Source organism: Gymnoscopelus braueri (genome assembly GCF_963280865.1).
Source record: "Gymnoscopelus braueri genome assembly, chromosome: 21".
NCBI lineage: Eukaryota > Metazoa > Chordata > Actinopteri > Myctophiformes > Myctophidae > Gymnoscopelus > Gymnoscopelus braueri.
This window is the reverse complement of record NC_137623.1, coordinates 20,143,142-20,167,387: the sequence shown is the minus strand read 5'-3', so window position 1 is coordinate 20,167,387 and position 24,246 is coordinate 20,143,142. Positions and strand designations below refer to the sequence as shown.

General features: G+C 41.3%; 1 protein-coding gene across 12 annotated transcripts in view; it reads right to left on the bottom strand.

Moving 5' to 3' along the window:
* Positions 1-24,246, bottom strand: part of myom1b (myomesin 1b) — a 49,014-nt gene that overhangs the window by 12,028 nt on the left and 12,740 nt on the right. For 6 of the 12 annotated variants that reach the window (XM_080418422.1, XM_080418415.1, XM_080418420.1 and 3 more), the window contains 26 exons: positions 24,047-24,208; positions 21,973-22,134; positions 19,772-19,913; positions 18,933-19,132; positions 18,357-18,410; positions 18,117-18,241; positions 17,188-17,371; positions 16,373-16,547; positions 15,436-15,557; positions 12,180-12,689; positions 9,807-10,003; positions 9,090-9,216; positions 8,222-8,406; positions 7,757-7,871; positions 6,908-7,064; positions 5,409-5,515; positions 4,501-4,545; positions 3,944-4,080; positions 3,302-3,446; positions 2,457-2,516; positions 2,286-2,353; positions 1,904-2,017; positions 938-1,000; positions 576-663; positions 437-475; positions 229-334 (listed from right to left, as the gene is read on the bottom strand). In XM_080418422.1, coding sequence (XP_080274548.1) covers positions 229-334; positions 437-475; positions 576-663; positions 938-1,000; positions 1,904-2,017; positions 2,286-2,353; positions 2,457-2,516; positions 3,302-3,446; positions 3,944-4,080; positions 4,501-4,545; positions 5,409-5,515; positions 6,908-7,064; positions 7,757-7,871; positions 8,222-8,406; positions 9,090-9,216; positions 9,807-10,003; positions 12,180-12,689; positions 15,436-15,557; positions 16,373-16,547; positions 17,188-17,371; positions 18,117-18,241; positions 18,357-18,410; positions 18,933-19,132; positions 19,772-19,913; positions 21,973-22,134; positions 24,047-24,208 — 3,589 coding nt within the window. The remainder of the gene's footprint in view (positions 1-228; positions 335-436; positions 476-575; positions 664-937; positions 1,001-1,903; positions 2,018-2,285; positions 2,354-2,456; positions 2,517-3,301; positions 3,447-3,943; positions 4,081-4,500; positions 4,546-5,408; positions 5,516-6,907; positions 7,065-7,756; positions 7,872-8,221; positions 8,407-9,089; positions 9,217-9,806; positions 10,004-12,179; positions 12,690-15,435; positions 15,558-16,372; positions 16,548-17,187; positions 17,372-18,116; positions 18,242-18,356; positions 18,411-18,932; positions 19,133-19,771; positions 19,914-21,972; positions 22,135-24,046; positions 24,209-24,246) is intronic. The other 6 variants (XM_080418421.1, XM_080418418.1, XM_080418425.1 and 3 more) reach the window with 3 other exon arrangements.

Sequence of the window (24,246 nt, the reverse complement as noted above, 5' to 3'; positions counted from 1 at the left end):
ACTTAGTTACTTTCCACCACTGGTATTCAAGTTCAAAATAGTGACTTTCTTTAGTACTATTACTTAATAATATTTAAGTAAAGTAACAGTAATTCTACTTGAGTAGGATATTCTATAGTGCTCTTCTATAGGCTAATTTCGGCAAAGAGATTTTGGTGTAGTAGACAGAAAAAAAGTGATTCAAGTACAGAGACAACTCAGTCTATTGGGTTTAATTGGTTAACATACTTGGATTGCCAGGTCACTTGGAGTAAATCATTATAGTAGCTGACAAAGGTGTAGAGTCGAATGCCATGTTCTGTACTTGTGATCTTCAGTGGGGTGGAGGAATTGGCTGGAAAAACACGTAGGGAATTACAGTTTTGTTATGGATTAGAGAAACATCACGCTGTAATGAACAAACGGTGTTGTAGTAATGGATATTTGTCATTCTTACCGATGACACTGAAAACTTCGTTCATCAAGTCTTTGAAGCCTTGAAAAGAACAACATTTTTGATCATTATTAATAATACATGCGCTATATTAATGTAAATACTGACTTGTACTAGTGCAATATATGGTTGACATGGTTACCTTGATCTGTCAAATTCAACGTGGATTTGTCCGTTCCTCTGTCGTCCTTCAAAATAACCTCGTATACACCAGCATCTTTCTTGGTAATCTGGAAACAATAGCAACATAGTGAACATACAGTAGAGAGTCAACCAACCAACACTAAACCTAGTCTCGAAAATATTATTTGAATTCTACAGAAAAGACAAAGCTTTTCTATCCTGCTATGAGTGCTGCAGGACGACACATATATAGGACTCAAAAGGCAAAAAAGCTTGACAGACAAAACAAACAAAACTAAAAGCACTCTCAGGCAAAACCAACAAATGGCCACATGGCCAAACACTTATGGTAACAAAAAGATTGATAGAACGGATCCCAACTTTAATTATTCTCCGGTTTATGGCGTCGTCGTCGTCTGTGGCAGTGGCTGCGGCAGAGCCACGCTGTGAAATGGAACAAGATTATGTGATGTTATGTTATGTTCACAGGAACAAATAGGCTGGAAGGCTAGAATGTCATATCACTGCCGACGTTGACAGACATTTGGTGACACTGGCACACTGAGATGACGATGAGTTTTGAGGGACAGGATAGGAACAGAAATACAACGACACTAAAAAAAAGGACAGATTAGACAGAAAAGATAGAGCATTGACATATAGATGTTGACACTGTGTTTTAAATCAGTTGGGTTGGTTTGATTTAGATGTAGCTTAGGACATTCTTAGGTCCTATAAAAAAATGATAAAATTAATATTAAATATAGTTAATTAATAAAAAAATAAAACACTGTCACTATGTATTCAAAAGAGCCTTTCTTGTGATTCCTTAATAGTGTAATGTAAATTTGAACACAAGATCATTTTCCTCTTTAACTTACACCAGCAAGGTCACTTATGGACTAGAGGGGCAGGGTGGAGTATAGAATCCGTAGTGATAACAACACTACGATTTTACTGTGTGGATGGATGCCCATGATATGTGAAGAACATGACACAAACACGTGTGAAAAGAAGATGGCACAGTTCACACTTATCCCATTTAGACCTGGAACCCCATTACATAACTATACCTTTCAAGCCGGGAACCCCTTTTGGGGTTCTTGTTGCTATGTACAGTACTGTATATAGCAACATAATTTTTTTTTGGTGTAATTTTTGAATAAATATTTGATGTTTTTCAGAAAACTTGCGTTTCAGAAAACTTGCGTTTTTAAAATCGGCCTCAGGTCTAAATGGGTTATATAAGCAAATGAATTCACATCTTTGTACGGTTGTACAAAACAGATATATATACAGGTATATACACAGTTTCACACAAAACCTTCTTCTCCTCATGTCCCTTACCTGAGCAATCTCCAGTTTCAGCACGCCCTCTGTGAAACCAAGTGTCTCATCTGCCTTGATCTCACGGCCATCTTTGTACCACAGGGCAACGGTCTCCTTCTTGATGTTGCCAACCTTTAAGAAAGGCAGTAATGTCACTTAAACTTAAACATTATTATTATTATCTGGGTCTTGTGACCATGTCTAATGTCTATGTTCTTGTTTATGTATGTTTAATGTGTTTTAGAGTTCTTATTATCTACTGTAGCATAAATTGCCCTGTTTGGGACATATTAATAAACTTTACCTTGACCTAAGGTGTATGACAGAATAATAGTATACTATTTATAAATGATATATTGATTTTAAAGTATTATACAGCCCAAAACATTTAGCTTCTCACCTTGCATTTCAGAATTACACAGCATTCTGCGGTCACCTCGTAACTCAAGTACTCGACAAAGTGTGGCCCTGTGACGCGAAAGGCAGTCATTACCACCCGAAACTGACAATCAAAAGTGGTTGTACACTTAATTCTATGGCACATACATAAATGCCATTGTGATTGTCATACCTTGCTTCCTGTGCCATTCTTTCCTCTGGAAGTCTGATTCCTTCTGCAGTTGCTTGAACACTGGAAGTCAAAAAAACAGTTGATGATGTTTGGTGCTTGTGATGAATTGTAACTCATTTGTAGTGTGGCCATTTGGCTAATATTTGTAATGGAATCCTAGGGGGACAGTTGTACTGTTTACACAGAGTGCTTTTACTGCCCTCTAGTGCTGAACTGTAAGTTCACCGCAACAGTCAGTTGTGTTGAGGTCTGTTTTACTAAATACTGTATACATTACGGTACTAAACTTAACAAACTTAAAAGTGCATGGAAAAAAACTATTAACACAAACATTACACTTCAAAGTGTAGTAAGGTTATATACTCCAAGTCACATGGTGTCCTGATAGACTATTCAGGAGGTTTTTAAGGGCAAGGACCCCTTATTTGAGATGAAGATTATAAAGATGAAGCAAGGACCCCATGACTCATTGACTATTATTTAGTTTATTTCAGACTTTTAACCATTTACTGTAAACCCTCAATACTTAGTAAACTTGACCGTTGGCTCTGTACATGGTCTGCTCCTTTTCCCCTCTACACCAAACCTCTTTGCCGAAAATAGCCGATCTACAGTATGACCCGATCTACATCTCGTAGATCTGCTATTTCGGCTAATGTTCCCCTCAGAATAGGGATACTAGGGTTCAAGCTATTAATGTAAAAAAGATATATATAGTTCAAATCACACAAAGATTTGGCGCCTGTTGAAGACCCCTGGATTATATACCACACATAGACAGCAGAATAAATGGTCAACTAGCAGCATGGTGAGTTGGAGTGTGAGATTGTGACAGATGAACTTACCATCTCCAATCAGCACCAAGCTGGACTGGTTGGTGGCTTTCCCGTCCTGCATCTGGAAGGTGAAGGTTCCCTCGTCTGCTGCGGTCAGAGTCTCCATGATCAACTCAATCACACCTGTGTTTTTGTCAAAGTTCATCTTGTATTTCTGCAAAAAACAACAACATCAACAAACACGTTTACAGATTTCACTCTCATATTATCTGCAATACTTAGATCAGGAGTCTTCAACGTTTTTCAGGCCAAGGACCCCTTAGCTGAGAGAGATTACATATTGTGTAAAATTGTGTCAGCTTTCGTAGATAGTTCATAGACTTGTTTGACAGCACTGTCATCAGTGTTGGATTCATGTTAATGTGAATTTTCAGACCACTTAAGACCCTCAATTACTTAGTAAACTTGACCTTTTGCTCTGTACTTGGTCTGCTCTTGTTTCCCTCTACACACCAAACCTCTTCCCCGAAAATAGGCGATCTACAAGCTCACAACGCCTCACAGCTATTTTCGGGTAATGTTCCCCTCAGAATAGGGGATGCCTAGGGTTCCTGGACCCCCTGTTGAAGACCCCTGGCTTAGATATTGAATGCAGTAGGTTATGGATTGATAGGATCATTTTTTCATAATATTCCTTTGATGCTCTCGGACCTCTCCCTGGGAGATAAGGTTGTCGTTGAACACGTAGTCAACTTTGCCGTTGGCCGATATCTTCTCTGCCTGGAGCCAGAAACGAACTCTGCCCTTCTCCTGTAGTTCCACCGCCAGCTCTGTCTTCAAGGGAATAACTGGAAAGAAGATGGAGGAGAGGGGATTGGAGACCAAACAATGAAGAAAAGTTAGACCCGGGACTAGGGATTGGACGTTAATCGTTATTATCGTTTATCGTGATAAAAAAACACTCACAATAATCGTATCGCAGAGATTTAAAAGAGTGTATTTACAAGCTCACAACGCATCACGTTGCAACACGCTGTGAGCCTGTAGACTACTATTAGGCTATTTTTGGTGATCGTTCCCCCCCAGAATAGGGATGCTGGGGGTTCAAGTGGTTAATGAAAGTGGCATTTTAAGTTTTAAAATCGATAATATAGACAATTGCAATTATTTTTGCCACAATAATTGTGACATGTAATTTTCATAATGTCCCATCCCTACCCGGGACACATTCTAGGAAAGGAGAAGCTGATGGAACTCATCATACTCACTGGGGAATTTGTGGTCATGACTGATCTCCAGCAACTTTTTCAACTCTGTAAAAGATGGTAAAATATGAAAAAATAAGGGTGTGGAAATCATCAGGTCAAGAATACAAGTACAAGAATGTTTAAGTAGAACGTGTTACCTGATAATTACCTAATTTCTCAATATTTAACAAGAATAAGTGCTGTAAGTTAAAGACTTGATGCTGCAGATAAAATATGCATGTAATGTATTACTTGTGTCACATTTTGTGAAGTGCAGATAATTGTGCTTTGTACCATAACACCCCAGTAACTACTAGCTGTACTACCTGATTTGGTTGGTGGTGGGTGGCAAGTTTCAATACCACATTAGTACTAACACTAGTGTACATACCCTCATCTGACAAGAGTATCAATACCACATTACCCTAGTCGTTAACACTTACTTACTTAAAGATCAGGTCTATAATGCATTATAATCATATTTATAATGCATTATAAGGCATTATAACAATTTTTTTATAATCATGTATGACAACTTATAACAAGGTTTATGAAGTATTATAAGTGCTGGTCATAATGCATTATAAGCTCAGTGGAACAGCACATTATAACTACATTAACTTAGTCAGTTATAAAGTGTCTTGTTATAATGCATTATAGACCTGACCTTTAAGTAAAGTGTTATTTGGTAATTATAACTCAGTTTACAATGCATTATGACCAGCACTTACCAGCACAGTAAATTATATTATTCTAGGTTATAATACTTCATAAACCTTGTTATAAGTTGTTATGCATAATTATAAACATTCGTGACAAGTGTGATAATCCTTATAAGTGCAATATAATGCATGTAACGCATTATAGAACCGACCTTAATATAAAGTCTTACCGACTAAGTCCTACTAACACTACAGTACAGTACATACCCTCATCTGACAGAGAGTAGCTGGCGGAAGAACCATCGGTGTGAGTAACGAAACACGCGTAAATTCCAATGTCCTCTACATCAGGAGACGTAAAAGCCAGTTTGGACCTATGGGGGTAATAACCACGTTAGTTTGAACCTATGAGAATAATAATATCACAGTGATTAACCACGTTAGTTTGAACCTATGAGAATAATAATATCACAGTGATTAACCACGTTAGTTTGGACCTATGGGGATAATAACATCACAGTGATTAACCACGTTAGTTTGGACCTATGAGTATAATAGTATCACAGTGATTAACCACGTTAGTTTGGACCTATGGGGTAATAATATCACAGTGATTAACCACGTTAGTTTGAACCTATGAGTATAATAATATCACAGTTATTAACCACGTTAGTTTGAACCTATGAGAATAATAATATCACAGTGATTAACCACGTTAGTTTGGACCTATGGGGGTAATAAAATATCACAGTGATTAACCACGTTAGTTTGAACCTATGGGGATAATAATAATATCACAGTGATTAACCACGTTAGTTTGGACCTATGGGGATAATAATATCACAGTGATTAACCACGTTAGTTTGGACCTATGGGGATAATAATATCACAGTGATTAACCACGTTAGTTTGGACCTATGGGGGTAATAATATCACAGTGATTAACCATGTTAGTTTGAACCTATGAAAATAATAATATCACAGTGATTAACCACGTTAGTTTGGACCTATGAGAATAATAATATCACAGTGATTAACCATGTTAGTTTGAACCTGTGAGAATAATAATATCACAGTGATTAAACACGTTAGTTTGGACCTATGGGGATAATAATATCACAGTGATTAACCACGTTAACCCTATTTTGGGCATGACATTATAGGTAAATATTTTCAGTAACAATAGTTTTTTCCCCCCTAAAATAGCAGATCTACTGTACAAGCTGCACAGTTTGTAGATTTGCTACTTTCGCTATTTGTATGACAAAGTAGGCTATATTGTTGCAGAAACCTCTTATCCCCATATTTTTAAATGGCACATTTACAAGCTCACAATCAGCTATTTCCAAATAATAGCTGATGTATATGGTGGTTCAACTGATTTTGCTGGGGACCCTTAGGGGTCCCTGAACCCCACTTTTAGAGCCACTGTTCTCTGATGCAGTGGTTCCCAAACGTTTTAGCTCGAGACCCAAAAGAGAAATGTGATGTCTCAGTTTTTTTGTGTTTTTTTCACGCAAATTAACGCCCTAATTGATCATACTACAGCGTCACACAAAAGCATCAAAAGTAGCAGATCTGCAAGCTCGAAACGCGGCGCAAAGCGACACGTTGCGAGCTTGCAGATCTGCTACTTTTGCTGTTTTTGAGTAACAGTTTTGGACATATGAGGTTTCCACCCAACAGAGACGATATGAGGTCCAATGCTGAGCAAAGGACTGATTGAAGAGTCTCCATGAATACTACCAAGTAGTAAATAAACTCACGTGTTTCCCTTGGTCGTGACAGCGACTCTGGTTGATTCTGTGATATCCACATACTCTTTAGACCACACAAATGCAGAGTCTGGGGTGATCGCGCCGCACTCAAAGTTCAGAGATATCACGCCGTCGTCATCGACTACCACAACGATCTCCTTGGTGCCTGAAAATGCCAAGAAAGTGATGTTGACTCTAGAAATAAAGTCACTGACAAAGTTGTAAATACATACTGTATACATGTCCATATATTTAATAATAGCTTAATAGAATTTAGCTGTATAGCATTACATCTATTCCTGCAATTAATACCAGTACTACTGCTACCACAATGAAACGGTAACCGGAACGCTCGCCCCAAAACACACTCGCCCACATTTATTTCCCGCGGACTGCTCCCCCCCATCGCCCTTGTATTTGTTCTATTGTGGTTAAGGTTAGGAATACGTTTAGGGTTAGGCATAGTTTTACTGAGGTTACGTTTAGCAATAAGGTTAGGTTTAGGCATAGTTTTACTGAGGTTACGTTTAGCAATAAGGTTAGGTTTAGGCATAGTTTTACTGAGGTTACGTTTAGCAATAAGGTTAGGTTTAGGCATAGTTTTACTGAGGTTACGTTTAGCAATAAGGTTAGGTTTAGGCATAGTTTTACTGACGTTAAGTTTAGGAATACTTGGTGTCGACCGTTCCCAGGTCGCCGGATTTGACCCGGGGTGAGCGTGTTTTGGGACGAGCGTTCTCGTATTCAATACTACTACTACTACTACTGCTGCTACTACTACCATGTATAATAATAATAATAATAATAGTAATAATAATAGTGACTTGTCACACATTTTCTGAGCCAGTCTCTTCATACCTGGTTTGGTCTGGGCCAGGACTGCCTCTGTGGCTTCAGAGGTCTTTCCTACACCAGCCTTATTCTGAGCACGCACACGGAACACATACGATACTCCCTCCTTCAGATTCTTAACCTGTGGATGAAAGATAACACAGTTTAGATCAGTGGTTCTCAAAGAGGGTTCAGGTGACCCCCAGGGGGTCCTTGAGGGGGGTTCCAGCTCCATATTTTAGTATAGGTAAATGATTGATAGTTATTAGGAACCAAATAAGGGGTCCATTTCCTGTCACTGAGGATTTTACAGAGCAGATTAGGGTCCCAGTCTCAGAGATAGAATTCGTATCAAATGGGGGTCTGTGGCCCTAATGAATATCAAACTGGGGGTCCTTATAATGAAAAGGTTTGAGAACCACTGGTTTAGATGACACATGCTGTTGTTGCTGTAGAGGACAATGGATGTTAGAGTTGGAGGTGGACAGTGACCTTCAGGAAGCTCTTCTCTGTAGCCTTGTCGTTGACTCCTCTCCAGGACTCAAACGGTGCCTCCGCCTCCTTGATGTCAATGTAGAACCCGTTGACGGGGTCGCGACCCTGGTACACAGGGGGTTTCCACAGCAACGCCACGGAGTCTCCGCGCACCTCCCTGACCTGCAGATCATGAGGAGGTCCTGTGTGTGTTCCAATCACAGAGACAGAGCAGAACGCATGGTGTTGAGATAAATGCTAACATTGCAGATCATTCATATACTGTATATTATATATCTTCTCGTCTCTGTCGGGTTCAAAACTGTTACTTTTTAGGATTCAAATTCAAAAACAGCAAAAGTAGCAGATCTACAAGCTAGAAACAGGTCGCTTCGCGCCATGTTTCCAGCTTGTAGATCTGCTACTTTTGAACACATTTGTGTAACCACTTTAACCATTATACATTTTTTAAAAATTACTCAAATCTTTGCTTCTGGGGGTCCTTGGAACAAAATGTTTTGAGATGGGGGTCCGCGGCCAAATACATATCATTCTGGGTGGCCCTTGACATGAAAAAGTTTGAGAACCACTGATATTACAGCAACTTAAGTTTTTTCAGAAAACTGTTTAGAATTTAGAATTTATAGAATCCCCAGAAGCAAAGATTTGAGTTACAAATGTCCGCTTTAAAATATATATTTCAAAGATTTGCACAAATAAGAAAATAACAGATCTACAAGCTCATAGCTCTATGAGCTTGTATATCTGCTATTTATTAATAGCCAAAGTATAAGATAATGGTTAAAGTGGTTAAAATCTAAAATGACAGATGCTTTCCTGGTCTTAATGGGATAAACCAAAGACAACTGCCACTGGTACTACCCACCTGGCACAGCGATGGTCCACTCCTCACAGAGGAAGGTGTCACTGGGCATAGACGGGATGCCCACACCTGCCATGTTGGCGGCTCTCACTTGGAACTGATACTTGCGGTTCTCCTTCAGGTCAGACACCTGGCCGGACGGACAGACGCAGGCGTCAGAACATCAAAGTATCATTTTTTATTTTCTCTCTGACTTCCAACCTTCTGAATGGATCAGCGTGACGCTGACACACATCAGAGGGTACATCAGGACAGTCCTCAAAGTCAGTCACCATGTCGTCGCTGTCGGGCAGAAACCTCCATAATCTCCTTATTTTAACTTTTTGTGTTTTTTCGTACGGTATGGTACTTGATCATACTACAGCGTCACACAAAAGCATCAAAAGCAGCAGATCCACAACCTCGAAACGTGGCACGAAGTGACGCGCTTCGAGCTTGTAGATCTACAACTTTTGCTACTTTTGAATTTGACAGTCTTGGACAAATGAAGGTTCTACCCAACAGAGACGATATACATCAGCTATTTTGAAAATAGCTGATTGTGAGCTTGTAAATCTGCTATCTCAAAGAAATCTAGAAAATAATTGAATTTGTTTTAAAATATTTTTGTATGGGTTTTGTATGGGTGTCCCCCTGACACAAAATATTTTCTCCAGCTAAATACATATTAATTTGGAGGGTCCTCCTTGGTATGAAAACGCATTAGAACGCGTGACTCACTCTGTAGGCTCTGTCGCTGACGGACTTGATGTTGGCCTCGTGCCACTTCCCTGTCACCCCGTCGATGACCTCGCGGTAATCCACAAAGTACCCGGTGATGTCGGCGCCACCGATGAACTGCGGCTGCTTCCACGCCAGCACCATGGAGTCCCTCACACACTCCAGCACACTGATGCCGTAGGGAGGTGTAGGAGTGGCTGGAGTATACAGTGGAGAGGACTCACGTTAACACCACGATGATACAATTATGACATCAGTATTGAACGTAATGGGAGACGGAAGCTTTAATCATAGTTTTAATACTGTAATAATGCATTTCATGAGTAGCGCTGGGCGTTATGGACTAAATCATATCACATGTTTGTTTTTTAATACCTTCATATCGATATTGTGACAATATATTGTGGGGATGACTGTTGGTGGTGCTTTCACAAACTATTTTCATAATGACATTTTATTAAATAAATAATCATCAGTAATAAAACACTCAGAATGCAACCTTTAAAACCAGGAAAAGACAATATTTATGCCATATCATGATATTATAACAATATCCAACATCTGGTGACTGATGAGCTTCAGTGTTCCATTAACTTTCCCATTTCACTGTAACTCTTGCATCTAGTATGACCACGGTCACAGTATTTCTCATATGTATTATGAATTTTAAAGACAGTAATACATAGGCAATACTTGCTGTAACCTGCTATAATCAAACCACATAATTGAACTGCTTCGTATAAACCTTTGACCTTTTTTATTCCACTGTAATTCATAGTAAAGCAGCACTATGTAACAATTATTTTATGAATAAAATATAATTTTGTCCAATCTGTATGGTATGTAGAGTATGTTAATACAATATAACTTCATAATACAATTGGGGTGGTTGTATTGTGTCTCCCTGCTCTTCTATTGAGACATCGTGTCAAAGGTCATGTCTGACCTAGACACAGGATCTGACAAAGATTCAATTTATTTCCTGAGCAAGCAGTCCGGCTCCATTAGCTCAATGGTAAAAATGTCAACACTTGCACAGGAAACCGAGTTCAGAAAGTTACATAGTGCAGCTTAATGCTATGCTAATATCGTAATGATTGAAGTGATGATAATTATTATAAGTAATCAAAATGTTTTCTGACTGGTGCAAAATGATCTCTGCATGGGGACTGGACTGAAGGTGTGAATTGGAGGGAGAGTTCTTTCAGCAGGACGTATAGTGTTACATGGTGATAATAAATTTGCCTGTCGGGTGCGAACAGAACAGTCACGTGTCGCTGATATTCGCCCCTATTTAGGGAAAGGGGCGTGGCCTAAGGTTCCACGAGGAAGGGCGGGGAGGAAATAGAGTAGCCTACATCACCAAAAAGGTTCAGGTCTCACGTCCTCAGTTCATGTTGTGGTTGGATGACCCACTTTTCAAGGGCAGGGTTGTGATTGGCTGGCTCCTGCAGCGTGTCATAGCTCTACATGTGTATTAATGTGCTCTGACGTGGTCGTGGGCTCTAAAGGAGCCAGCCTTAAGTTAAGGGATAGTTGATTGATTGATTGATTGAATACTTTATTAACAGTTTGCAAATAGTACAGGTACGATTTTACAATGATTGTTAAAAGGATAACACAAAAAGCCCTATAGGCCTAGGGGCTTGTTTCTATTGTGGTCCTGTGTATTCAATTCATCAAGAAAGTTAATAAAAAGTCTTCAACAGTGAGGTTGTGCAGCAAATGCATCCCCCTGGTGTGTGTGTTTTTGTGTGTGTGCCAGCACTGTGATGGTGGCCAGCGATATTATCTAAAGGATGTGACTGTTGAGTTAATCTTAACTGGTGTTTTAGAGTTACTTACCTTTGAACAACAGGCCTACAGTACCAGTGCTTAATTACATTATATTTTAGGCAGTGGATATTAAGCTGTCGGACGGCATTGGTGAAGCAAACATTATGAGTTGTTGGGCGCTCTCCCGAGAGATCCTATTCCTCACATTGACATCACCAAACCCATGTCTACACATAACCATATAATTAATTGATCAGTTAAACCACACCAAATCCAAGACTCAACTTAACTAAATTATTTTAGACTGGTCCAACTGCAAGTGTGATTGCCTAAGAAACCAGGACAATCAATTGGTGTAATTTGCAGAGGGTCCAATGGCTGAATATCCACTACCTATATTTTATGCAACTTCCTTGTGAATATGAAAGTCGGACTTCCCAAATTGGTACAAGATCTCTTAGAAGAAAAAAAGATGAAGGAAAAAACATGTGAAGAAAGATTTCTCACAAGTAGGGAAATACAGAGCAATTACATTTGAAGTAGTATTTTTGTTTTCTCAGATTTGATGAAGGGGGTTGACGTCTGACCAGTGCTCACCTTCAGAGACTTCGGGGTCTCTCCCGGGCCTCTCTTTCCCCCGTTTAGCAGAACCGTCTACAGGCAACTTACGTGCTTGGCCGCCGCCGGTCAGCGGCTCTGCAGCCTGATCCTTAACCTGGGCTAAGGGTGCTTTGTCCCTGACAGTGCGGCTAAGCGGGTCAGAAATAGAGCCTGACATGGAGTCTGTGACCGAGTCATTCACCACCACCACCAGGTCGGGGGCGAAGGTCACACTGCCTCTCTTGGCCCCCTTGCTTTTACCCTCCACCGCGGTCACAGACTCTGAGAGGCCTGGACCACCAGAAGCCCCAGCCTGGGCCTTCGTGGGCCTGGCCCCTGCCCATGTCACAGTGTCAGTATGAGCGTTGGGCTTGTTGCGCATAGTGTCAGGGGGGTACTGGACGGTCGCATGCTTGCCCGTCCAGCAGTGTGGCCTGTGCTCGGTTAGTCCACCCACGTAAACCCCCGGCCCCATCTCCGGCAACACACCGTGACGAATACCGCCCCCTACAGGAGTTATAGCGGAGAAAAAAGCAAAAAGAGGCTATTTTAGACAGGCACTGGATCCGTTCACCAAGACAGCTTCATTTGTCAATCACACACCATTCAAGAGCTACATTAGGAAAGAGAACAAGCAGAAAGAAGTAAGAAAATATTATCCTTCATAGCAATACATCGTTGGTGTCGGGCAGAAACCTCATATCTCCATATTTTATAGTTTTTTTCGTAGATTAATGTCCTACTTCATCGTACATAAGTGTCACACAAAAGTAGTGAAAATAGCAGATCTACAAGCTCACAACGCCTCGCGACGTGAGGCGGTGTGAGCTTGTAGATCGGCTATTTTAAGTCGTTTGCAAAAATAATAACAACAAAGGAATGCTTTTGGACATATGAGGTTTCCACCCGACAGTGACGATATCAAATACAATACAATGTCTTCATCTGATGAAGTGGGACATGAAGACAAGATGATCAACAAGTGACATTTGTGGGAGGATGTCGCTTGGCACCATCCATAGACTACACGGCAGCCATTTGTCTCTTACATCATGCTCAGTGGATTTACCCCCTCCACTTTATGAGATGAGGGTTTTCCACCCTTCCAGTATAACGTAAGAGCAAAATGGCTGCCATGTGACTATGGACAATTAGGGTTTATGACACGGCAAGGGCATATGAAGCAGGAAAGTTAGTTAATGTGTGTGTGCGTGCGTGCGTGCGTGCGTGCGTGCGTGCGTGTGTGCGTGCGTGCGTGCGTGCGTAAAAAGCTAACCATAGCCTAGTTTAGGAATCATAGATTTCATTACATCTGAGGGTTAAACTAAAAAAATGAACCTATTACATATTAGTGTAATAGTCCAAAAAGATGCTTAATAGTTAACATATCAGCATTTGCTAAAAACAAGTTAAAATCTGTTACTATTTTGACGGAGTTGTGTGAAGAAAATAGCCAATCTGCAAACAATCTACAACGCGCCGCATTGTGAGCTTGTAGATTGGCATGCGACTAGTATAAGTTAAGCATTAGCTGTTTTAGTCACAGTGCAGAGAGACAAAATGGAGCAACTGGGAAGCAGGGATCAGTTGGAATGCAGACGTAAGAGAGCATGCAGGCCAGAGACATACTAACAGTAACATTGCTCTGTTTCATGCAGTATCTATCTATGTCTATTATCACTGACTACTGTCTGGAGGATTGATTACCCATTATAAATACTGTTGTATGATATAAAAATGCATAAATGCACAATCTTCTATATAAAATTCTAATAGTCTTGTCTGTCTGTGAGTCTGTCATATAGTGCCAATGCCTGATGCATAGCCCATATATGGCCATGCCTGACGTCACAGTATACTGACGTATGTGTGTCAAATATGGACATGCCTGACGTACGCAAATCTCCGTTTGTTGGCAATGGTTTCTGTTGTGTGTGACGTCAACACAGAGCTCGATCAGTGCAAGAGAGAGTGCGAGAGAGAGAGACAAGTACAGAGAGAGAGACAAGTACAGAGAGAGAGAGAGAGAGAGAGAGAGAGAGAGAGAGAGAGAGAGAGAGAGAGAGAGAGAGAGAGAGAGAGAGAGAGGGAGAGAAAGGAAGAGAAAAGGGAGAAAGATAGCCTATTTTATCCACTTCATATCCCAGCCAATGGTGTGCACTGAAACCTGAACACACTGATTTGTGACTTGTTGTCAGTGTAATAACTGCGAGAATTTTCTGCTTGTGATTAATACATTTGAGTGGTTTCATTTAAACACAGTTCTGTGAATGAAAGTTTCAACAGAGCAATACTACTTGGTTAGTGTTCCCAGGTGAACATAGAAAACAAACAATGCAAAATCCAAGGCACTATAGGGGGATTGGTGTAAGACTATCTGTGGGTGGGGGGGGTACCTTTAACACCAGCTGAGGGTTGCCGACACGGCTCGTGTCCAGGATAGGAGAGGGAAATGGGGTGTGTGGGTGGGTGGTGCACGTGACAGGGGAACGGACGCAAGGTAGGGTTGGTTGGTTTGCAACAACCACTGAGTTGGATCGCACTGACCCAAATTAGAGGAAGTCTACAAGTCCTGACCCTGATCCCACCTCAGGTTGTGCAGGGAGGAGGGGGGATAGAGGTGGCTGCGAGGGTGGGTGGGTGGGGTCGGCGGGTGGGGCACATGACAGGTGCACAATAACGTGACGTGACGAGGTAGCGTAGTGGACACCATGTGAAACAACAACATATAAAAGTGTAGATGGTACAAAGAGTTGAAGACATACTGTATCTCAATGGCCATTAAAAGACATTGGCAGCCCACGTAAAGACATACTGTACAATATGGAGTATGGAAACATCTGCAGAGTTCCAGGTCTGTTTCCAGAAATCAAACTTTCCTTAAGCAATATAGCAAAACATAAAACATAATTGGCATAAATATAGGTGTATACTATTACTACTAGCCTTATTCCAATGTATGAAACTCTGGATTCAACTATTGTAAATAATGTAACAATTGATTTTTTTTTAACAAAAAACAAGAAAAGAATAAGAATAATTATTCTATTTTGTATTACATATTATATATTATGTATTTAAACAATTACTATTGTGTATTTACAGCACTTGTTCTGGTCAACAACACACTGGCCAGAGGTCATTTTTGAGTGCTGCTGAAAGTGGATTATGGGTCTCATTATCTCTGCATATCTGATCCTATCACCTCTTACCCTCTTGTCTGAAGCTGTCCAGACCTTTTCACTTTACTCACCGATAGCAGCCTTGACCTCAACAGGCTCAGACTCCGGGGAACAACCACTGATCCCGGCGGCATTCAGCGCTCTCACCCTGAACACATAGGTCTGTCCCGTCACCAGACCATGGCAGATAAATCTGAACACAAGGGAACACAAGTTGACACGGAGAGCAAACATTCTGTTCAATCACTTTTTTTTTAAAGACACTTTTTGAAGGTCTTATTGTAGTTTCCAAGAAGTCATTCAAGGACACATCAAATCAGACTGAAAGTGAAAACATATTTCATGAGTCCAATAATTGCAAATTTAAAAATGCTGTTTTGTATTTATTTCCCCCACATGAAAGGCAACACGTTATTGTGATGTCTTGAGAGACTAGACAAATGTTCACAGATACTCTAAAGGCTGTAATGCTATCATCGTACTTCATTTTCCTTCGGCTTTGAGGCATTGGTATCTCGGGCGCCATTTTCGCGTAGGCAAGCTGTAGGCAAGCTTCCGCGTGTGTCACAGAAGGGGGCGTTCGGTAGGCCAATCAGAGGCAGGTGGGGGCGGGACAACTAGATTCTGACAAGTCTTAGAAAAGACGCACAGTGATTGGCCAGTAGTCAACGCGCTGTGAGCGCTGTGATTGGCCAGTAGTCACTTTGAGTGTCCGTTTGCCTACGCGAAAATGGCGGCCGCGATACGAGTTGCTCCAACGAACTGCAGAGGCCAATGAGGTATCTAAATTTCTATATCTATGGACCAAAACCCCGGTTTCCTTGCGTGCGTGTGCTACGTCGACTTCCTCCCAGAGCCAAGTGAGATAGTAAAAAACAGCAGAGGGCGCTGTTTTTCCTTTTCATTTGGCGATGGGTTCCCAGATTGGTGATTTCTTAATGGAATTTAACCCTAACCCTAACCCTCTGGATATGGTTTTGGGTACATTTTTACAATGTATCCATTTACCTGGTGCTCTTAACAGGTTTGTTGTTGCAGGGCTCCCAGGCGTCACTGCCCACGATGCTGCACTCAATGTAGTATCCAACCAGCTCCTGGGCATCTTGGGACTTCTCCCAGGAAACGACCACTGATGTGTCTGTGTTTCTGGTTGGAACCACGCGGCCCGGTGCAGATGGGATATCTGTGGACGGGAAGAAGACGGGTGTGCGAAAGAAAAACCAGAGTGAACCGTGTGCAACGTGCCTCGGAGCGAGATCATTCCATCCATGCTCTGATTACCAGTGGTGGGAAAAGTACTCCAATTATTTACTTAAGTAAAAGTATCAATAGCCCAATGTAGACGTACTCTGTTACAAGTAAAAGTACTGTATTAAAAATGTACTTGAGTACCAAAAGTAATACTACTGATTATGCAGAATGTACCATTTCACAAGTTTTCATATGTATAAAAATGTTTGAAAATAGCAGATCTACAAGCGCACAACGCACCGCATTGCAACGCGTTGTGAGCTTGTAGATCGGCTATTTTCAAATAGCCAAATGATACATATGGCTGAAGTGGTTAAAGTATGGTTTGTAATAATAATCAAAATCTACAAAGTAACTAAAGTTTTCAAATAATTGTAGTGGAGTAAAAAGTACAACATTTGCCTCTGAGATATAGTGGAGTAGAAGTAAATGTATTGAAAATTGGAAATACTCCAGTAAAGTAACAGTACTTGAGTAAATGTACTTAGTTACTTTCCACCACTGCTCTGATTACATGGATGGTTCACCGTTTACGTCTTAAACAAATGATGCAAATGATGACTCCTCCTCACCAAGTTTGTCACCAACGGTGGTGGGCTCGGTGGGAGCCGAGGGCTCCCCGACACCGGCAGAGTTACAGCAGCGCACCCGGAAGCTGTAGGACTTGCCCTCTGCGAGGTCGAACAGAGCGAAGCGAGGAGATTTAACCGGCAGCTCTGTGTTCACTCTCTGCCAGGTGTCTGTGCCAGCGACACACTGAAAGAACACAGGATCGAAGCGTCAACCATCATGTACATTCACATATATAATCGTTTTGATCAGGTCCACACTGTATAGGTAATTTCTGTAATTTCTGTAAGTTGATGTTAAAACTCTTTGACTGCCAGAGTATTTTCATAAAGTACTCCCCCAGTGCCAGCGATTTTCGTGTTTTTTTGTTTTGTTATTTTGTTATTTAATTTTCATATAGATTGTCTAGCTGGGCTTTTCAACTCATACGATCGTTCCACCACTAGAGAGCAGCAAATAGCCAGCTTGATCAGCTCGCTGACTCACTCGCCCCCCCCCACACCCAGTCAAACAGTCAAATACGTCAAACCGGATGTGACGTGGTCTCAGATTCTCTGATCGGCGAAAATTACCGTGATACACGACGGCGATGACTGTTCGTCACCCAGACCATAGATTATAGAAGGGGAGGTCTCCGTTCGTTTTTTATACCGTGTGAAAAACCGTGTGTTTCCCTATTCTGGCCGAAAATGACCGTGGAAAAAAAAAGAAAACCGGAAACGGAATTTGCGTCATAAAACCGGATGCAGTGGTGGGTGAAGTAAGTGGAACCTGAAATCTAGAGTGAAACATTGCAGAATAGCGTGATCAGAGATTAAACAATGAACGCGCGTCCAACGCGTCTAACGCGTCGACGGCCAACTGGACAAAGTAGCAATTGACGCGTTATCGCGTCGTCCGCAGTCAAAGAGTTAACTAGGCATATTTTTACCTTTTCCACATAGTACATGATGCCCTCGTTGCCTTTCTCACCCGGTGGCTTCCAGCTCAGCACCACATAGTTTTTGGTGGCCTCTGTCACCTGCAGCTCGTGTGGCTTGCTAGGAACCACGCCCTCTGACAGGGACAAGAGAGACACATCAAGAATTAGGGTACCTTATTTTTTAGCTTTAATAGAAACAAGGATAGAAATATATCACAGAAATCATTCAAAAGTCTTTGGGGTTCCTACCTGCAGGCTCCTCCTCTGTGACAATGATCTGACCAGTCCAAGGAGCAGACGTACCTTCAGGGCAAGACACAGTGTAAGAAGATGCCTAATATATTATCATAATATCGTGCAAAAAACATGAAAGATTGAGACATTTACGTATATAAAATAATAGAATGACTACAATAGATAATGGGGTCACTTAAAATGGATTTATCATGTTTAACCTTTACTTAATCAGATTTACTGCTTTGGGATTGAGAATAACATTTTCAGGGGCGACATACAGCAGGCTAGTCAGCCAAGCGAGCGTCGTCCAAACAAAATATAAAACTTGGAGACAAACAACATGCAGAAACAACTGGACATTATTAGGCAGTGTGGGTGGTTCAACACTACACTACACATCGTCTCTGTCGGGTGGAAATCTGTCCAAAACTGTTACCTTCAAATTCAAAAACAGCAAAAGTAGCAGATCTACAAGCTCAAAACGTGTCGCGTTTTGATCAAGTAGGGTAGGGGCATTAATTTAAAAAACAAAACACAAATAGTTAGAATATGGAGCTACGACATAAAGATAAGGCCTGCCACCGGTACCTTTCATGCGGGCCTTGTCAGCAGGGTCCATGGCTGCCACTGGCTCAGAGGCTCTGGAGGGCCGGCTCATGCCGCTGCTGTTGACAGCGCGCACGCGGAACATATACGAGCGTCCTTCCACCAGGCTCGTCACCGGGAAACGGGCAAATTTGATCGGGGTGTCATTGCACTGGATCCAGTGGTTGGTGCCAACCTCACATCTGAGCACAAAGAGGGAAAAAAAGATTGCACACATTCAACAGACGTTAAGCATAGTATGTTCCTACATTCTCAGTCGAGGGGATTAGAGTAGGGCAGGCAAAGGATTCTGTCCAGTTGTATTAGCCTTGGACTTTCCCCATTGTCTGAGTATAATAGTTGTCTCAGTAGGCATCTCTTTTGTATAGTGTTTGTATTTGTTGTTGTTATTGTCAATCAATCAATCAATCAATCAATCAATCAATCAATCAATCAATCAATCAATCAATCAATCAATCAATCAATCAATCAATCAATCAATCAATCAATCAATCAATCAAACAAACAAACAATCAAAGGCATACTGTATGTTTCAGGCATTTTAGTGAGTGAGCAGGTAGTAACATCAGTGCCTCAAGACTAAGAGATAGGTACACTTCAACAAAACACTCCTGTGGAGGGGTTCCTAACAGAGAAGGACCAACGGGATTGACGGCGTTATGGTCCTTTAACTCTTTGACCAACATGCTATCCCGACCGTTCCTCAACTCAATGAGGGCTCTCATTTCTCAGAGGATCGGAGGGGAGAGGGGCGGGACTATTATGGTAGTGTTAGAAACCAGAGTGCAGGCAGTGACATACAGTAATGAGTAGTGACTGACCTGTCCACAAAGTAGCCCAGGATGGAGTTGCCGCGGTCAATCGCTGGCTGCTTCCAGCTCACAATGATGTAGTCCTTATTGCCCTCCAGACAGCGCACATCCAGAGGGGCGCCTGGGGCCCCTTCCACCTCAGCCTCAGAATCTGATGGATACAGAAGCAAACACATTAGTGTTGTTTTGACTTTATTTATTGTTATTCCTTGTCTTTATTCAGGGCTCTAACAGCTTCAGAGGGAAAAAAACTATTCTTGAGTCTTGAGCTCTGCATACTATGCATAGTATTTTTTGGCCCTGTATTTTGGTCTTTGACACTTTCTTGGTCTTTTTTCTTTCACCTGTAAATTATAGTAGTAGACAATGTAAATAGTTCACATTTATAAATGTATAAATATTTATATTTCTTAAAAACCCAGAACATATTTGTCACCACTAAGTACTTAATGTGCACATACATTTGTATTTGACTGTATGGCTCTTCAACCCACAGTATAAGAACTGTTTTGTACTGTGTCAGATAAGACCCATCTGGTCTTATCAACTTATGTTTGCTATGCTATTCAATGTACAGGTAGTGTGATTTTCTATATTCATATTGTAAACCCTGATTGCAAACAAGATGACCCCCTATTTGAAACAATACAATTTGAATCAACTTAAAGCCCAAATGCACGGCTTTCACGTGAAGGTGTATCGATAGTGCTTTAATTCCAGCTGGGTTGTTTTAAAGTGTGCTTGGCCCTTCCCGAACCCATAGGGGGCTCAAAGGGCTCGGTGCCAGGAATGTCACTGGTCTTAAGCACAAGCCCAGAGCAAAGAGAGAGTGGCAGCAGGGACAGAATTAGCAGCAGCCAGACCCTGAGTGAAAGGGGATAAGAGCGGAGCACATGCTAGCACATACTAGCAATAAAGTGTGTTGGAGTTCTGAGTTTTTTCCTGTTGGTTTGGAGTGTGATGAGGTTATCCATCACCCATTTAATTCCCAGTTTTGTTTGCACTACATACAGTAAAGTAACATTTGACTATAAAATTCAAAGTTGAGAAGGAAAACTTGCTTACAGAAAAAGAAGCTGGCTGAAATGACAGACAGACAGACAGACAGACAGACAGACAGACAGACAGGTGAGGGAGACGCACAGAGATTCTATTACATATAAGGAAGCCAAGTAGCCTATTGTCTCTCCTTGAGGCAGATATACACATCCGTATGGTGTTCACAGCCAAAACTCTTCCCATAGCTGAGCTCTCTGTGAATAACCCCCTACCGTAGGTCTGGCTAAACTGGGCCCAGATAGGTCAGCAACATTAAGGAAACAGTTGACTAATACCTGGCCTCTGTTTTATTGGGTGACCCTGAAGCGTGCCAGATGGAGCAGGTGTCTATTCTTCTCGCCAACATGTGAAGGTCACCTCATCATTCTGTACGAGCCACAATAATTTAGATAAGCTCCACTGCTCAGCTTTTCCATGTTAGTTATTCATACCGATGCCAGGTAGCTGCCACTCTGTGGTCTTTATTACCAGCAGTCTATAGAAACAGTCCGCACTCACAAGGTGAATTTTCTTTGAACACGTTTCGGCTACTCAGGCCTTCATCAGTATATAAAAATAAAAAAACGCTGATGAAGGCCTTAGTAGCCGAAACGTGTCCGTTTGTCATGACTGCTCCTGCGGTAAATTAGAAAGGTAAAAGAAAATTAACCTTGTGAGTGCGGACTGTTTCTATAGAGTCTGCACCCATCTGTCCTTCTCTTAATCAATTGACAGTAGAGCAGGCTCAGCTCGGGATGTCTATCCCTATAGTATTTTGATACTTGATTACCTGCATCCATGTAAGACCACATGCACCCACATCTAAACTCTGAGAGTATTCATTGTTATCTTGTGTTAGAGGAAGTGACGGGGTGACAGGTGACCTTGATCAGCCACCAGGCCAACGGAAACATTGCGGCAGGCCATAAACAAGAGGCTGTGTCTATTATAACTATACTACCTATGAATAATATGAAAATGGTGACATATTGGTAACTCCCTTCATATTTGTATCTATAATCACAGCTAAGATCACTGTTTTCTTATCCCTCCCAACTGATGACGAACTGAAAAGATTGTGACTTCAATAACAGCATATAAGCAAATAAATCATATAATTTAGTATATACAGACAGCAAGGAAGGCAAAGTTATAATGGACAACGCCCCCACCTGTCACGAAGACATACGCAGAGTAGGTCTCGTATCCAGATTTGGTGATGACACGCAGGGTGTAGAGCCCTTCGTCCTCCTTGTTGAGGTGTGTGAGGGTCAGCGTGGCCTTGTCTCCACTGAAGTGCATGTGGGTCCACTTACTCGAACTGAGCAGAACGTCTGGAAGATAGGACAGATACCACTTAAACATTTCCACTGTATGTGTAGAGAAGTTCTGTGTGATCTCATTCCCCCCAGATTCGGCACAAACATGGGGATGAATTCATTCTACTATTATGCCACCAAAATGTGGAATGCCCTACCACCAGCCATCAAAAAGTGCGACTCCCTACCCTCCTTCCAAAACGAAAAAAAAAGAGCACCCAATTTGTAACTGGACCTAGACAAGTCTTCTATAGCTTGCCAAAATAAATAACCCCCCACTGTTTTTCGGTAAATATACTTTTACTGCTCCTAATATTGATGATTTCTTGTATAGTACTGTATTGCAGGTCTTTATATGCCTTGATGAATTGAATACATAGGGACCACAATGTATTCAAAAAGCCCTCAGAGCTGTTTTGCGTTATCCTTTTAGCATTATTGTATAACTGTACCTCTGTACTTTTAGCAAACTGTTAATAAAGCATTCACCAATCAATCAGGTTTTAATGTTGTTTTTGCTTTTGCTCTCCTTTTTGCGTTATTGTTAAAGTATTTTGCTTTTCTGTAAAGCACTTCTGCTTTAGTTTTTTGCTCTGTAAAGCACTTTGAGCTGCATTCATGCTATATAAATAAAGTGTATTATTATAAGTATTATTATTAATGCCCAGAAGCCTTCCTTGGCCAGGGGGTAGGGGGTGAGGGGGAGATAATCCCCTTTAGCTGTGTGCGGGACATGCTGGTTTCCCATGCAGCAGACCACTGTACAGTATGTGCAGCAGAGTAGCTCTGTCTGAAGCCAAGCAGCCTATAATGTCTTTCTTGGCCAAGAGAGGATTTCTCTTTGTAAGAGCAGTGGTTGTAAACACATAAGATTAATATAGATTGTATAATAGGAAAATCATAGTTAATTCATAAATAATTACACTCATTTAATGGGATTTAATTATTGTTTGTCCTTTGCAAACTTGGCACAAACAAGATTAAATGTACAGTATATGATATCATTATGGAATGATATAGGTCACATATTCCACACTCCTCTGTGTAATGAGATTATATTTCAATGTGCTGTGTCTGTCAGCGGTGAGTGAAACTCGGGTGTACAGTAGAGCGAGCCAGATTTAATACAGATCACAAGCCTCGACAGGTGAGCCAAGAAGGCTTCTAGTGATCTGCCAGTCTTCCTATTCTGGTCACCAGACAAACCAATGGTAGACCAGAGAGGTTAGAGAAGTCAGGCTTGTGACCGGAAGGTCACTACATTGGACCCCTGGACCGGTGCAGGGAAATCTGAAGGGAGAATATAGGAATGAGAAACCTCCTCAACTCCCTAAGGTGCCCTAAGGGCTCGGCCTCGGAGATCATTTGTCCCCACAAGCACAGGACTTCTGAACAAACAGGCCCTATCTCAGTTCTGCCCATACAATGTGTAATGTGATATGTGATGCCTCTCGAACTATGACTGGTAGTCTAATCAATTTTTCTCTCTGTATTAAGAGAGGAGCTGTGTAGTATTGTCAATTTATTGTGTGATCTGTCCATGTATTGTGTATTCATGTTTCGCGATTTTTGTGTCCTGATGGCTGCTTGGCGTAAAATGAATTTCCCCAATGACAAATAAAGCATCTATCTATCTATCTATCTATCTATCTATCTATCTATCTAGCGATGTATACTGTATACTGTATTTTGATTATTTGAACTGTTCCTTTCTTGTGTCCTGTTTTCTCATTGATCTTCCTCTATCTCTAGCCTCCCTTTCCTGAAAACTACAAATGATGGAGCTTGCACAAAAGAAACAAATTTCATACACTGATTCTGGTTTCAATTCTCTCCATACTTTTTCCTTGATTAATAAAAAAAAAAAAAAAAAAAAAAAATTATATATATATATATATATATATATATATGTGAGCATTTTACTTACCATCTCTGTACCACTGGATCTCTGGTTGGTAGCGTTGTAGGACAGGATAGACGATGACCGTGCATCCCAGACTCATGGTCTCCCCTTCCCTTCCGAACGACACGCCGAACGTGTCCACGATGTGAGTTTGGAAGGTGATGCCATACTCAGAAACCAGTCCCTCTATAAGACAGTACACCAGAGTCAGAGCATGGACTGGT